We start from the raw sequence: 17419 nt of genomic DNA on the forward strand, positions 1-17419 counted from the left end.
TCCTCTCAAGCTTCCTTTTTAACACTCCACAAAATGACCTACAATAAATACGAGGGTCAGTGTGAAAACCTTCGACGCTCAAGTTAAAGAAAGGGAGAAACTTATAAACAGAGAATATTGAAATACTGAGTTTTTTCTATATGAATAAAAAAAGTTATTCCCTTTACCTTTAGTTCTTCCTTTATTTATAGGTGAAGGGGGGAGAAGAAGACCAAACCTACCCCATGTACGCATCAACCAGGCATTGATCTAATAATCCTCGTACACACGTTCTTTAACTGTTGAACTCTCTAGTAACTAGATATCCACATTGGCCTCCTCTTTGCATGCGTTTTGATTAGTCACCTAAGACTTATTCCTTGGACATCGATCTTACGCCAACTAATGTTGCACCTACTGTTTTTCATCTAATATCTCAATCATATGCTAACTTATGCTGCACCTACTACTCTGTCATCTAATATTATGTCTAATCTCAATCTTACTCCAACTAACTCCACACCTTATATAGCTAAACATTGATTTCCCACATTTAGTTCATGTTTGAGATTGAGGTACTGTATATTTTAAGGTATAACTGTTGTGAAAAAAAAATTATAACTATGAAACAAAAGTTAATAGTATGTGTAAATATAGTTTTTTAAATAATAATGTTAACAAAATTATTAAAGATATAACAGATTTTTCATCATATAAGTAAAAATTCTTATCAATATAGCTTTCAAACTCCAACAGTTAGTGTTTACTAAATTTATTAATGTTGTAATTTAAATCCCAATCCCAAACGGACTGTGGTATTTGAATAAGCATAGATATGCATTTAATGTAGGCGGTGATCATTGTTATTGGCTTAGTGGCATTTCCAGAGATGCATCTTGGTGTTTGTATGCTAAGATCACACGATACTTGTGTCTGTCTAGGATGCACATAGCGGTGAGTCGAAAATTAAAACAAATTGCTCGTGTCCCTTTGTCGACTTCATGCTAGTGCCAAGCTTGTACACAATTTTTCAATGTCTTGCTTAATTTATTATTTTCAATATTTCATGGAGATAGGCCATGTTATATGGGTGTGGAGCTTGGAGTAACATTAGTCAACTTGTAGGTGATTCCGAGGAGACATGCTAAGAAGGCTTAGCTTCCTTTTACTTAATTTTATGAGAAAAAATTAGTATTATTAGCTAACACTGTAACACATCCAAGTCACCTCTTGAACCACATTTTCTTCTCATTCCAACCTGACTTTTATTTAACCTGAAGCCTTTTTTAAATACGAACATTCAGCATCTTCCCTTGAATTCACTAATTAAGGAAGACGATTCATCAGTACAAAATAAGAAAGAGCGAATTACTCCTTATAAATGTTGACGTATCACGTTGGTAATTTCTTAATCCAACACCAATCGTCATGTGATGATGAAATAATGACAAATCACACATGACATACTAGTTGGGTTGTAAATTTTATATCTAATTTTACAAATTTAGCATTATCATACCATTACACATTATATACACCTCATCTCAATTCATGACCAAGTATAGCATAACACTATTATGGTAAATTACTATTAAAAAATTAAGTTTACGATGCATAAATAAATAATACCTTACTCATGAAATTATATCGAGAGAAAAAATAGAGTTATTATAAACCAACTGTCTAGTTTTTAACAAAGACGCTCGTAACTACTTGAACTTTAATTTTTATCATCTAACTGCCTAACTTATTTTCACTAACAAATTTTGAAGAAAAAATACGCATATTCATTATATTATTGTGCATAATACTAGAGATTTTGAGAGTAAATTATTATGTTAGAAAAAATATTTTCTATTTTTTAATTTTGTTAATTAAAAAAATAAAGTTAATGTGATTCAGATAAAAAGAGGGCTTTTCAGGTTTTCATAGCAGTAAAAAAAGTTACTATCAGTAATGAGATTGGTTATCTCATTGGAGAGGTAGTATTTTTAACCTCATTCTACAATCTCATTTTTTCGACCAATATCCCCATTTTTCATTCTATTCACGAGATACTTCGAAGAAAGAAACACTATTATTTAATTAATTCAGCGGTCTAATTATCTAATCCTACGAATAAACACACTCTTTAAGACAGTCTTTTAAAAAGAGACATTCTTCTAAAACTTCTGTCTCTTAAAATATTCTGTTTCTTATCTTCTGGTAGAGCATTTTAAAAAATGCCCCTTTCAAGTGGAGTAAAATTCATTCGGGGTGATTTTTGGATACTTGCCTTAAGGTTTGTCCTTACTATAGTTGGAGAGAAACTATCGATATGTTGACGTATCACCCCTAGACATGTGTAATTGTTAATAAGTCATTTGGTAGTTATGTGATTGCATATTGATTGATTGTAAAGTCACTCTACACCTAAAATGAAGAGGTTAGCTTTTTTAAAAAAAAAAAATGAAGCGATTAACTCTTTCTAAAGAGAAAAAATAAAAATTGAGTAAAAAATAATTTTCCTCCTCTCTCCTCTTCGTTAGTCGCTGCCACCATCATCGCAAACCCCAAACTACAAATAAATTATACTTATCCACCACCATCACTACCTTTAAGGTGTGTTTGGCATATGAGATTATGGGGTACTAAAATTCTGTTCACGTTAGGTTAATACCAATACCATGTTTGGAAAATTTTTACAAGGGATTAAGGGGTATGCTAATGCAGCAACTGCTGCATTAGCGTTTTGCTTTTGCTTCTTTTTTTATGCTTTTGATTTTTTTTATAAATAATATAACTTTTTAATTTTATATACTATTAGTTTTTCTTTTCTTTTTTTTTACATCATAATTATTAATATAGATTAATAAATTTATTATTTATTATTCATATTTTAATTTTTATTATATTAAAAATATTACTAAATAATGTATTATTTAATTATATAATAATTAATATATAAAATTGATTAATAAGTACTTATATAATATATAAAAATAAGAATATAACTTGATATTAAATTATTTAATTATATTATAGTAATTAATATATAAATATTTAATATAAATATTAAAAATATTGATTTATGAATAAATTTAAATAATATTAATCTAAAATTAATACTAATAAAAATAATAATATAAAATATCATTACGTTATGATATTATTTAGAGATTATTTGATTGAATTATTAACTTCGATCTTTATTTCACATGTTATATATTTAGAAAATACTGAAAAATAAATGTTATGTTGTGGATTATAAGGCTATAAGTTTTAATCTTTATGAAAAATTATTATTTTTAATATTTATACTAAAAAATAATGTTAAATTTCTAAAATTTAAGACTTCTATATTTTGTATTTTTCTAGGTGCTAATAAATATTATTTTCTAAATATATAATTTAAGTTAATTACAAAAAAATTAATTAAGTATAATGTAGCACCAAACATTATACAATATTGTTATAATACAATACTAATGCAATACAACATAATATAATACACCAGCATCAAAATAATTTAATACATCATAATATAATACAGTATGTCAAACGTACTCTTAACCCATAGCCACGACAATTCCTACCAATCATAACCTTTAAACACCACCACACAAGCACAAACCTTAGTCGCTACCATTATTAACTTGCAAAACCCTTCATGCTACTGCTTGCCAACAACCACAAACCATGGCGCCACCGTCACCCAATAACAATCCCCAAGCTGCGAGTTGCCCCATCCACCCCCTACCGACACTCAGCACTGTGCCAAGCCACAGTCACAACCGTGTCAACCACACCACCAGAAGCCAAAACAAAAAAAAAAAGAGGTCACGACTGGTTGGCTTCCTTTTTCTGGTTTAATTTTATGTATTTTTTTTAGTTTATTTTGTTGTTGCTGCTAATATTGATGTTATAGTTAGTGTTGTTGATAAGTAGGGATGAAAAAAAAAGCTTGGCTCGGCCAACCCATTCCTATAGACTTTGGCCCCGTCTTCGCACATGAGGGTCAGGACAAGGGCTTGGAAAAAAAAGTTCGGGGTAGGCTCAAGCCCTCTATTTAAAAAATAAATAAATTTATAAATTCAAATAATAAATTCAAATTTAAAAAATAATAGAAAAATATAAAAAAAAGTAAACTTAAATTCCTAATTTATATATCAATAATGAATTAAAAAACTTAAAATTATAATACTAAATTCTCTTTTAAGTGTTAATTAATTAAGAGAGTGCTTGAATTAGAGAATTCAGTACTAAAAAATTAAATCTCTTAGTTACTTTATTTTCTTTATTTGTTACTTTATTTTGAAATATTTATTTTCTTTAATTCATTGTTAATTATAACAATTTTATTATTACTAACTGTTTTCAGGTTTATAATAATTAAAATTTAAAAAAAAAAAAGTAAAAGCACAAGTCTGGCTCAACCTCACACTTCTTATCTAATAAGTTTGAGAATGGCTTTGAAAAAGCCCGACGCAAGCCCTAAATTTGCCAACCCTATTAATAAGGCGCTAAGTTAGATTCAAACTCACTTTGTGAAATTAAAAGGCACGTATTTTGGTATTTGAGTTTACAAAGATTTATTTCAAAATCCAATTAATTAGATTTGAAGAGAAATTTGTCGAATTTGGGGATTGGATTTGAAACATTGTATTAAAATCGAATTCAAATGGGTTGGATTTAAAGAGAAGTGTATTGAATTTGGATTCGAATGGTTAAATTGGGAATTAGATAAGAATAGTGGCAAATAAAACCAAAAATTATGGTAATTTTGGTAGTTTGCTGAGAGCATTGAGGAAAAGATTTTTTTTTTCTTTTAATGAGTTTCTGGTTGTATTTGAATAATCAAAAGTTTAAGTTATATTTTTTCGGTTTGGAGTCTTTGAGTTACTTTAGTATCATTTCTAAGAAAATTAAGAAAACGAAAGGAAGTAATGAATTTCATGATATTTGTTTAACTTCAATTTTGTTGTTCAGAAGTTACCCTTATTTTGGGTGGTATAAACAATTACTTTTATTTTTACGCCATAAAACAGTGAAAATGTTGTCAAATCGTGTACCTGGTGCAAGGGAATTTTGGTACTTTCAAAACCAGCAAACAGTCACACTCGCCCGAAAGGTTATATATTAATATATCATTAAAATTTTCTCCACGTATAGCAGGACAAAGGTATCCAAAACTTATCCATTCACAAAAATACCATTAACACATTTTAAATGTGTGGTTAATTTCTCTTGCCATTGTGACCGCGGACCGAAAACAACGCAACAGTAAGAAATAATAGTAACCTGCAGATGAACGCGTAAATATGTATTTCGATGTATCATTTCCACAAGTGGGACTTTTATCAGTTCAACATCCCAGTCCTTAGCCCCTTGCTGTTCTTTTTGGTCTACTGAAGAGAATTTACAGAAGGAACTTGGAAAACAAAATTGAAAAATTACAGAGGTGTGTATATCATCAATTCAAACTGAAACATTGAGCAGACAAGAAAAGGATCTTGGAAAGGAAAGAAAACAAAACGGAACATTGTTCTACCCCAACTTTCTTCAGCTTCTCATCTTCAAAAATGCAGGGTCATTCATCGTTGAAGCACTAGGCACACCAGCACCTAAACAAAGAAGCTTGTAGATATAACTGCCGGATTATCCCCAGAAGCCAAAAATTTGACTTCAAGAAGAATTTCACAAGATACGGCAACTCCGAAGGAAAGGCCAAATGTGCAACAACCTGTAGTGACTGGCTGCACGAATAAAGTAGTAACCAGCAGGATAGACGTCCACTTGAACATACAACTTTAAGAAATAATCCAGTATCATTCGTCAGACTACATACAAAAGGTCTTCTCCAGAATGAAATCCTCTGCCAAATGAACTGGACAACAAATTTTCCACTCTTATATGATCACATTGTAGGCCCACTAAATCCTCAAGTGTAGAAGTTCCACTATAGTTCAATTCTCCTTTCACTTATACTCTGTAATGTTAGAAGTCCCTGTGATATGAACACCCTGCAAGTATGATTCTAGTCTCCGCGTTTATTGTTCTCTACAGAATACATTCCGCAACTATGCCTTTTCTCGCCTTCCACTTAGTTCAAGCTTTCCCAAATTGTTTCTTCCTTCTGTTTTAGAAATCAACCTTTCCTTCAAACACCTCTTGAGTCCCATATTCCCATCACTGAAAAAAATAAAAAAAATTTCCAAACTCCTATCTATAACTTGTACATTCCTCCTCTTGGGAACAGAGGGTGTCAATACACAGTATGATAACATCTACATGTCTGGGAAGTCTTCCAGTGTGTCTCTTCACCAAATAAAGTATGCATCTAAGCAAATAAAGAGGACTGAAGAACTTAACAGACAATCAAGAATCAGCTCTAGCTGTAGTAAAAGAAGAAAGAAGACCTGCAGCTTGGGCAGGTAATATGTCACCAAATGTTGACATGGCAGATGCAGATCTATCCTTGAATATGCCCACTTGACCATCTGTTAACATGGATCCCAATTTCAGCGTGCTCTCTCCAAATCTGCTACCAACCTGGCCAGCACAAGTCAATTATCAGAAACTTGCGTTTCCAAATTATACACAGTAGAACAACAAAATGTCAACTATTTCCTATACAGAGCTCAGCAATCATCTAAATGAACGAGTTTATTGGAACAAGCATAAATTACTCATAAATTCATGCATCAGTCACTGCTCTAGATAAAAGAACAAATCCATAAACCCACAGTAATTAATTCAACCCATGGATAAAAAGGATGAAGCTCAGGGAACCAGATGATAACACTCCATAAACTAATCACTTTAGTAGATAACTTTTGACTTTTGACATGGTTAAAGTAGATATATAAGCTTCATCGGCTATTAAATATCGGAAAAGAATTCTTCAAAATAAACACAATATGACGCTTTTCTATAAATATTTTTTTGCAAGAGTGCAGTTAAAAAAAAATGACAACTGTATATTTTATAATCAATGCCGCTCTTCAGTTTTTTCAAGTTATCCAAATAATATTTAGACTAGTTCTATACTTTAAAGTTTTAACTGATAAAGCAAAAGCTTGTTCTAAAATCAACATTAAGAACGTCTTGCAACAAAATTCAATGGTTAAAGAGCTATTAATCAAAGAAATAAAGAAAATTGATACATGGTACATGATCAACATATAAATCATTATCTTTGCATAAGTTGATCTGTCCAAAATTTCTACCAGGACGGCAGGACTATGTCAATCAGCAAATTAAGACTTCAGGGATGACAAACCATTCTAACAGGCAAGCTTTAGCTGTTCAGGCACAACTATAATTTGACGATAAACAGGATTGTATTAGACAGACAGACTAACCTGCATAAAAGACTTTAAGAATGGTGTTGCTACACCAAAGCTTGAGTTGTCATCCAAATTAATATTTCCAGAAAGCTCTCCATTTGTATAAGCTTTCCAGGTGGCTCTTGAAGAGATTTCATCCAATAAAATTGGAGCAGATGTTTTAGTTGTTGCTCTTGAAGACAGAGCTGGAGCACTGGATGAACAAAAATAATGTTAAAGAAATCCAAATTTAAAAACTGAAAATTTTAGGAAGAAATTGATTGAGTTTGGAGACGAAGAATCTGTGTCCATGTGTGTTTTTAGAGATAGACAACATAGGATTTAATGAAAGAAATCAAAGCACCAACCTAATTGGAAGATATTTGAAGCGAGGAACTGTAGAGCATCTCATGATATTTGACTCGGAATTAGTAGGCAGTTTCTGAACAGTGTCTGTGTACATCCGGTTAAGTTGCACAAAGAACCCAAAGAGAACAGCATGCCTAACGTATGCCTGCTTCTCATTCTCCCTCAGATATGGCTCATACCTTCAATGACGTAAGACAAATTATAAACCAAAAGTAATAGATACTCAAGTATGCCTTAATCCAACATATGAGAAAGAAGACTTCTCACGGTTAGATTGAATGCTCAAAAGAAAATAAATAATCATAAACACAACAAAACAGGAGCCTCTACAACGCAAATTGCACGTATGTCAAAATTATAGAAGTTGTTTGGTCAGTTGTGGTAGCGGATTTGTGGTACACTTAAAAAATATATCTATTTGTTGGAAAACCTGTTATGAAAAATTGGAATATCATCATGAGCACACAACTTTTAGACAGCAAAGAAATGTCAATGTATGGTGAGAGAGACTATTACTGTAACATAAAGAATGATCCTTCTTGTAATGTCCAAGTCCGAAATATAAAACTTGCAGAAGCCAAAAATATAGAAAATTTGAAGTAGCTAAGCTTTGAATTGACACCTAAAAAATTCTATATAATACTTCCCAGCATTTTCCAAGCTTCTTTCACAATTTATTGCTAAATGTATTCCAGTAATTTCTATTTTTGACAGCAAAACTTGACATGAAAAGGGGAACACATCAACCATGATTTTTGACAAAAACGAGTTCCTAGACAATTGCCCAGTCAACATTTATGCTCGTTTAAAGAAAAACACTGTGAAAAGCTTTTGTAATAATCATTATGAATACTCAAAATAGATATTCATAATTTAATTTACTATGGAGGGGTAGAAAATCATACGTAAGCCAGTCAATGGGATCCAATCTTTGTGAAAATCTATTAATTAAGCCATCAACATGCTCTCTCATGTGCGATTTTGTTTGGCTTTGATCTTGCTTCCGTCTGAAAGAAAACTTTGCCTTCGAATTTTTGGATGACTCATTTATATTGCTATCACCTCCAGATAAAACGTCAGCAGAAAATCTCAAGTCAAACAAGACTTGCAAAACTCCTTTCTCTGACACTTGCAATTCGTGTGCCTCTATAGTAGAAAGGAAGTTCCTATAAATGCCTATGACCTACAAAATTGAGAAGAGTCGAATTTTTTTTAGACAATAAACAAGAATAAAATTTTATATTAATTAAAAATGAAATTATACTATGAACCAACAGTCAAAGTACGTACACATAATCAAAGAGAGTCCCTGAATTCAAGAATTAAAACAGAATGGCTCAGGACCAATAAGTTAAGAAAGCTAATTAAAATCCATATTAGAACATCCAGACTGAACAACAAATCAGTGGAAAATTGATGAGCAACCTAAGCTCAAAGAACACAGAAATGTGACTAGAAAGGGCAGATATATCTTGTTTTCTGAAAAACAATAAATATAAAAAATCTTCTTCCAACCAGAGCTACAACTAAAATCATCAGTAGCCATTATTTGAAACAATCTACAAGGATGCATTTGATATATGAAGGAATGGCCTCAATCTCAAAGGAGTGGCAAACAAAAGAAACCCAAAAGTAGCACCATATTTCCTCCATTGTTAATTTATGATAATCTTGGTTTTTCTCAATCAATTGGAAAGCTTAAAATGATTGATTCATTTCAAAATGAGAAACCAATAAATAACAATTACGAAATGAAGTTTCCCAGAGATCCTTCCAGGTTTCTAGAACATCATGATTAGAAGGGACTAAAAATAAAACATGCTATAATAAGGAACAAGTGAACAAATCAAAGACACATATGTCATGCCATAATGTAGAAAAGAGGAAAAAAAAAAGTCTTCTCACTGTAGTTCAAGAGACAAAAGGCTCACTACAGGGAACTTCCGAAATGGGAGGTGAAGAAAAAGTGTCAAAAGGCAACATTTAATTTACAGCACCCAGATTTGAATACAAATTTGAGGATGTTTATAAGGAAGAATCAGATGAGAGAAAAAAAAGATAAATATACTTTATTCTTTTACCTAAGTAACAAACATCTAAATAACTAAAACACAAACATAGTTTAACACATAATGACAATGGGACAATGTAGAGAAAGTTCAAATATAACAATACAGCAATAACAAGTTCAAATAAACTGAATTATTGCTAGGGTTCATGGGTGAACTAGTAAACACAACATCAACTCAAGCTGCATACCTTTTCCAATAAATGTGATGAAAATTTTTGCAAAATTGATTTGTCAAGTACATGACCACCAATTCTATGAATTTCTTCACATGCTCGACACAAAAACGAGATGATGTAGAGTGAAGGCATGGATGGAAGTGAAATTTTCATCTCCGACTCGCTCTCGTCAGATTGTTCTTGCTTCACCACTGTCTCTTCCCACCCCTGCCCAATAATCAGAAGATGAGACTCATACATTGACAACATACTTTCATAATAAAAACAACACCATATAAATAAACTGTAAGCTGCACACAATACTGATTACCAGTAATTAACCAAAGGGAGAATTAATCTGTACATCAGAGAACACGTTTTCCCTTTTCTTTCTTTCTTTATTATTATTAATTTTTTAATAATAATAATAATAATTATTACTATTATTAATTTTTGGGATAATAAATGATCAAGGTTTTCCTTACCAAAAAAATAGAAAAAGAAAAAGAAGAAAAGGAATGGTAATACGTATACACAAGTTCAAACGGATTATTTGAGCTAGATGTGATAAATACAGCTAAAAGGAGGATTTTTAAGGCTCTCAAAATGCATGAAAATATAATGTAGATGCCCACATCCATCTTTCCAAATGTTCCCTTACGTAGACCAAACTGGATTGCAAAAATAACCAACTATCAAATGCACTGCCAGTGCCAAAAAGTGAAGTCTTGGGAACTTTGAAGTCCATAGGGACAGACACAGAGAGAACTTTCCAATGCAATTTTTCAAAAACATAATACCAATAAAGTCCAATGGGTTTATTTGGAACAACACTACATAATTTAGGAGCATTTACACAAAAAGGAACACACATGCATCCCCTTCTGGTAAATGTAATTAACAGGTACTTCAATTTTCCTCCATGAAATAAGAAGGATGCACTCCTGCCAAAAGCATCACCTTTGATATGTCAAACCTATAAGGAAAACTGAGACTTAAAATCTGAGAGACAGGGAAAGGAGGAAGGAACCATTCAATGAGATAATCCTTTTGAAAAATCCCAATCCATCGTGACTTGAAAAGTCCCACCATTCAAATTAAACTAAAATTGATGCATACACACACCAACAAGCAAGAAAATGGGGGAAAAAAGAAAAAAGGGAAGTAGCTTATTCCTGTCAAGCAGCACTGTGCTATGAAATAAACAGGATAAACTATTGTTCCAAATCTTTAGGAAAAATGTGTTCCTGTCTCCAGAATGGACTATTCACCTGCCCTTACTCAGAGGGAAAACATCATACCACCACCCATCATTGTAGTCCAAGGCATATATTATAGTACATCATACATACATGTGTAAGTGTGTATTACTAGTGCAAGAAAATAAATCAATAAAAAATTCTTTAAGTAAATGGTACTGACCCTCAAAGAAGTAGTTGCTGACAATCCATCATCTTTTCCCAGATCTCGAGAAAGAATGAAAGAAAGCTCATCGGATAACCACGTTATCCACAAGCTGTGAGCTCTAATACAAAGATCTCGGGTGGTTCTAGTAAGTTCTTCAAGCTTCGGGCTTTCACTTTCATTTGTTCCAAGCAATGCAGCAGTTGCAGCCGAAGTTTGTCTTCTAGAGCCAGTGGGAATTTGCTTTCCAGGGCTATCAGCCATTGACGAATCAGTAGCCACTCTAGATTGCCTCAACAGGGGTGATAACTTATCAAAAACTGCAGCCACAGTCTCCTTTGCCCAAAACCTTGGAGAACCAAGTATAACTGGAATATGCTTTGAGTGGTTCTGAAATGCAAACAAAAGGCGCCCAATAAAAAGGGATCTTTCAACAATGATTGCTGTCGGCACAGACTCGGTGCCGCTTTCTATGGCAGCATACAAATTATCAAGCTCCCTCTTGAGTTCCATCAAAATTGTTGACATGCTTTCATAACATTTATTTTGTAGATATGGAGCCAGATCCTTCAACCTCAGAGGTGCCTTTGGAGATTCTAAGAAACTCAGTAGGTCCTCAAGGACATTCTGACAGCAGCTATCCACTGCATCTCTGATTCGACTGACTTCAAGACCAAAATAGGCATTGAGACAATTCTGAAAATCATTATCTTCGGGCAATGCTTTATGCCCTAAAACGACACCAACCTTCTTTACAGTACTATTAGGTTCTATAAACCAAACACCACCACCAGTAGAAGGCCGGTTCAAGTATGCCTGGAAATCAACCAGTTCGCCAGAATTATCCCCTCCTATCACCTGAATGGAGTTTGCCACATTCACCACTCTCGATAAGTCCTCAAATCCAGAATCAATGATCATTTTCATCCTCCGAACAAAAGCATCTTCAAAAATCTCATCCCAAAGATCTGAATCGGCTTTCAAAATGAGCTCACGGATCCTACTCCATGGCAACTCAATCTCTGAGCCAAATACACTCTTAAGCCAATCCAAACTACCCTCCAAAACCTGCTTACTATCCATTGTCTCACGTATTGACTTCTCAGCTAATCCAAGCTCTTTACCAGTAGTAATCGTATCGATTAAAAACTTGCCATTAATCTTACTGACAATTTCCCCACCACATTCTCTCAACCAACTGAAACAAGTTTTTGCAATATAATCTTTATCGAGAATCACCATTACAGACTCTAATTTATCCCTAAACAACTTCCACAACCTAACCTCCTCATCAGGATTTGGAATCCCACCAAACAATTGAGAAGCTGGCGGGGAAGCTAATATAACTTTATAAAACAAAGGCATATCATTCAATACTTGCAAAAACAACTCCCCTACTTGAGCTACTGTGATCTGAATAACTTTCATGACTTGACAAAAAACAGAAACAACATCAGAAGAAGTGAAATTAGCATTACCCCCCAATGTCTGAAGAATCCAAGTTTTTCTAGTCTCCAAGAACAATCCGAGAACCTGCTCCGGATCCAGTTCATCTATCACTGCAACAGCAGCCAAAGCATCAGCATAAGCCTGAATTCCTAGCCCATTGTCAAGCAACCGCTCTCGACCCCTCTGAGAAATCTGCAGCTTAAAGCTCTCCACAATTTGGCATTGATGTTGTAACAAAGGGAAATTCAAGTGATCCACTTCTTTATTGACATCGAGTAAGATGTATTGCACGTGCTTGGCACGCACGTACCTCGTCGCCGCCTCCAAAAACATGGATTCATCCAAACAACCCCAGATATTCTCGGGCGTATCAACTAAGTACTTGACACGACACGCAATGCCGTAGATTTTAAGTCGGTTAGGGTTAGGGTTTGACAACTTGGGGGTGGTAGCGGTTTCGGCCGACAAAGAAAGAGACAGAATGTGAGAATGAATTGAGGAAATATTGGATGAAATAGATTCGCATGATGACTTCATAAGAACGATGGAATCGGCCGAGTCGATCAAATCTCGGTAACGCGTGCCGACCAATTGGCGCAGCTCCTCCTGCTTTTGCTGGATCTGTTTCTTGGTTGCGAGTTCCACATTACGGATTTCGGATATCGGTTTCGTACGGAATAGACTCTCGGCGTCTCGGTAGCCGCCGCCGCCGCCGTGCGCGGCAACTCGGTCCTCCCCGCTTGATAATCTCATGGTCTCAAAGTAGGAAAATAAAATCAATCACCCGTTCATTAGAATTTGTAAACAAAGAGAGTTTTTTTTTTCCCTCCAGATCTGGCTAAGCTGTTTTATAATCAACAGATCTGAAATTTTGTCATACAATTTAACTAAACCTCCGCGCCTAAATTTTTACATTCGATTTTTGTTTTAATCAGTTTGCTCCTTGTATGTACTTGAATTTAACTGAAACTCCAAGCAAAATCAAGACGACGACTTGTTGCTACCCGATCTAACCTTATTTCGTAAGAAAATGGGTAGAGATATTGATTTACCAAAATATCCCTGTCAAAGTTTTAAAAAAAAATTCATCTATGTATTTTTTAATATAATTTAAACAAAATAATAAAAATGTTATGAATTTTTTAGTGTCAGATTAATTAACTTAATTTTTAAATTAAAGCAGTTAATATTTATTAAATATTTTAATTTTTTAATTTTTAAATTATAAATTATAATTACCCAACCTCAATATTAAATAGGATTTTTATTTTCTTATTTCATGCTCAAATTATTGTAATAGCATCTACTTCCCTAAAATTTGTCCTAATTTCTATTATGAACCATATTTTCTACGTTTACATCAAACTCTTATGGAATAATCAAATTGACTTGTGAGGTGTAGGAATACGTAGTTTGATTCAAGTTAATAATACATGTTAGGTTATTCATTAATTCGTAAAATGAAATTATCTCATTAATGGTAATTTAAAAAATTAATTGTTATCTTATACACAATAATTATTGATTGATGACACATCCTTGAGATACAAAATTAGTGTACAACTTTATAATTTATAAGCAAATCATTACTTATAAGCAAATCAAAATTAGTGTACAAAATTGTAGGAAGTATTTTCAAATAGATCATTTCAATAGGCCATCACTAATTTAAAAAAAATAAATAAATCCTCAATTGATGTAAATCAGTTAAAATGAGCTAATTATCTTCCTCTAATAAGCTAATCAGATTAGCATAAATAAAAAGAATTGGCCTTAATATAAGTGATTAAGTATAAATAGTATGTGTATTTAGTACATTTTTTTTTCCAATTTTGTCTTCTTAAGATAGTCTGCAAGTACTACCTTAAGGTAGTGTTTACTTTCTGAAGTGGGAGTGTGGAGTGTGGATTCCTCCCACTCTAGTGTTTACTTACCTTAAAAAAGGGGGGAGTGGGAGTGGGAATCCGTGGGTCCCACCTAATTTTGGAGTGGGGAGTGGGATTCCCACTCCCATGGGGGGAGGTGGGAGTGGGAATCCACTCCCCCCCTCTTCCCATTTTATCCCTATAATAAAATAAATAAATAATATTTAATAAAATAAATAATATCATATTTATTAAAAATAATAATTATATCATATTTATTTTATTAAATTTAATAAAATAAAAATAAAATAAATATTATATTTAAATTAATAATATTAAACATTAATTTTAATAAATATTAATTATTTATTTAATTAATAATAATAAATATTTTATTCTAAAAAAATATTAATTTTGTACTATATTATCAATAATAATATTTCATTTGTGTTGCTATTATTAATAATTTTTATTCACATAATTTAAATTAAAATTAATAAAAAATTATGATTTACATAATTAAGAATATTAGTAATTATTATTAATTTAGAAATATAATAAAATATTTATTTTATTTTCCAAATATTTTTTATTAATTTTTTAATTACAAATTATAATTCTGTACATAAGGATAAATTTGTAATTTAAAATAATTTACTCCCAATCCAATACAAAGTAAACAAATAATTAGGATTCTGATTGACAATCCATACTTTCATTTAGTCTAAGTAAACACCCTACTCCCACTCCCACTCCACACTCCTAATCCAAGAATTCTCACTCTTCAGGATTCCCACTCCAATCCAAAAAGTAAACGCAGCATAAATTGATTGGTTTCGTATTTTGATCCTTAATTTCCTCTTAATCCAAGCTTAGCTAGAAAATGATAATGAAATGGATCCCTCTAAGTTACATGCATGTAGCTTACAATCCTCTCACATGAATAGTGAGTGGACCCACATCATTCACTATTCATGTGAGAGGGGTGTAAGCTACATGCATGTAACTTAGCATTAGCCTAATGAAATACGAATTGGACAAGAGTTCAGAGGTGCTAAGTAGGATGGGCCTGAACACTGGCCCTAGATCAATAATCATAAAAATGAGTTCTTAGTTCACACTACTTATTTCTAAACAAACCAACTTTTGTGGAAAGGGATCATTGGATCAGTCTTCTTTATTGTGCGGCTCCAACTTCACCTATTTCCACGATGAGTCCAAATGCACTCAAATCTTGAATTTTCAAACACATACATATACATACACACACATACATACATACATATAGGTTGTCGTCTCAATTTTCTAATTGCAAGAATCGTGCTACAGCTGCTGACTTTTAATCTTTTATTGATGCACAACACCTAATTGCTTCGCAGATTTGACTTTGATGAATTGACACTCCTCCTCCTGCACCAGCTTAAATGACAGGATTACCCTTTCGATGAATAGCCATATCTATATGAATTTTGATGCCAACCAAAATGCAAATAAGGGTTTAAATTTTGACTCTGTATTGCTGCCAGGTGGAGACAGTTGTGGCAAGCAAGCGAGCAACTTCATTCTCCACGCGTGCATCACGCAAACTGTTGATTAATTTAATTATCTTTTGACTAATGAATTAATTTGTTTGGCTTTGTAGGGAGTATGTGATTGTGAACACAAACATTCTCTGAAATTAAATTATACACGCGATAATAAGGTGCCTGCCCTACCCGGCTTCGGCCTGCTCCTGATATCTCCAATTACGAGCTTGGTGCAGTTAAGAGTTTCAGAGTTTGGACTTGGCCATTGCTGGGCAGCTTCTTTTGGCAGCACATATTAATTAATAAAATACTATACCCACAGAATATATTTGGCAGCAGAATTTAACTAACACAGCCACAAATGAAATTATGGTTAATAAATTTACGGCAGGTAGGATGTGATTTGATCCCATGCATTGATGATACTCTTCTATTTGAATTTCCTAAATGATTATTATTTTAAACAGAATGGTAGAGAATAGGCCTTAACTTCGTGTAAATAATAAAAGAGAAGTGCTAAAAGATTATTCTTTTTATGATTCTGATAACTTCAAATCATAAAATTTATTAAGGATAATACTTCATCAAATCATAAAAGGATAATTACACTTATTTATTTATTTTATTATTAACACACACCAGTAATTAGAGATCGATAACTCATTTAGATTATTGCTCTATTAATTACGGGCAACTTGAATATTTAAACTCCCTAAATTTTCTTAGTGGAATTTAGGAAAAGTAGGAGATTTTTTTTTATGTATTAAACTATTTGGTATTCGAAAATTATATTGGACCACAACTAATTCATATTTGAGTTGAGTAGTACCATTAGGGCAGAAAAATTGTATCAACAAATATTCCTAAGTCTCGAACCCAAAACCTTAGTTAAGTTAGAATAATCATATGTCTGCTGATGTACGCACTTGTTGGTTTGAGAGAAGTAGTTAGGGATGACAAAAATTCCCATGGGGACGGGTATCCTCGGGGATTTTCCTCATTCAGAGAATGTATGAGGATAATTTCATACCCAATTTCTTATTCGGGGAAGGGACATGGAAATTTTTTTACCCAATTTCTTATTTGGGGAGGGGATCGGGATGAGGTGGAATCTCCATCCCCTACCCATTTCCCCATTTTAATTTTTAATTTTTAAAATTACTAGTAAATAAATAATAAAATTTGAATTATAAAATTATAAGTATTGGTACAAGTAAAAAATATCAAAATATTTATATTATTAAACTTTTAGGCCTAATTAACTAATTAAAGTCCTAAATTTTTATTTAGGACA

At 32.7% G+C, this 17419-nt stretch overlaps 1 protein-coding gene across 1 annotated transcript; it reads right to left on the reverse strand.

The window, feature by feature from the left end:
* Positions 1-5260: 5260 nt before the first annotated feature.
* LOC18050606 (conserved oligomeric Golgi complex subunit 1) lies at positions 5261-13714 on the reverse strand. Its single transcript, XM_006448452.2, has 6 exons — positions 11304-13714; positions 9915-10109; positions 8561-8838; positions 7655-7834; positions 7323-7500; positions 5261-6510 (listed from the first exon to the last, which is right to left on the reverse strand). Exons 1-6 carry the CDS (start codon positions 13485-13487, stop codon positions 6337-6339), a joined length of 3189 nt encoding a protein of 1062 aa, XP_006448515.1. The 5' UTR covers positions 13488-13714; the 3' UTR covers positions 5261-6336.
* Positions 13715-17419: the final 3705 nt, after the last annotated feature.

This window comes from Citrus clementina, unplaced genomic scaffold (assembly GCF_000493195.1).
Source record: "Citrus clementina cultivar Clemenules unplaced genomic scaffold, Citrus_clementina_v1.0 scaffold_2, whole genome shotgun sequence".
Taxonomy (NCBI): Eukaryota; Viridiplantae; Streptophyta; class Magnoliopsida; order Sapindales; family Rutaceae; genus Citrus; species Citrus x clementina.

Coding starts and splice junctions, on each gene's coding strand:
- LOC18050606 (XM_006448452.2), bottom strand. CDS start 13,487: ATGAGATTATCAAGCGGGGAGGACCGAGTTGCCGCGCACGGCGGCGGC. Junction 10,110..11,303: donor CAGCAACTACTTCTTTGAGG/GTCAGTACCATT, acceptor ATTATTGGGCAG/GGGTGGGAAGAGACAGTGGT. Junction 8,839..9,914: donor CATCACATTTATTGGAAAAG/GTATGCAGCTTG, acceptor TCAATTTTGTAG/GTCATAGGCATTTATAGGAA.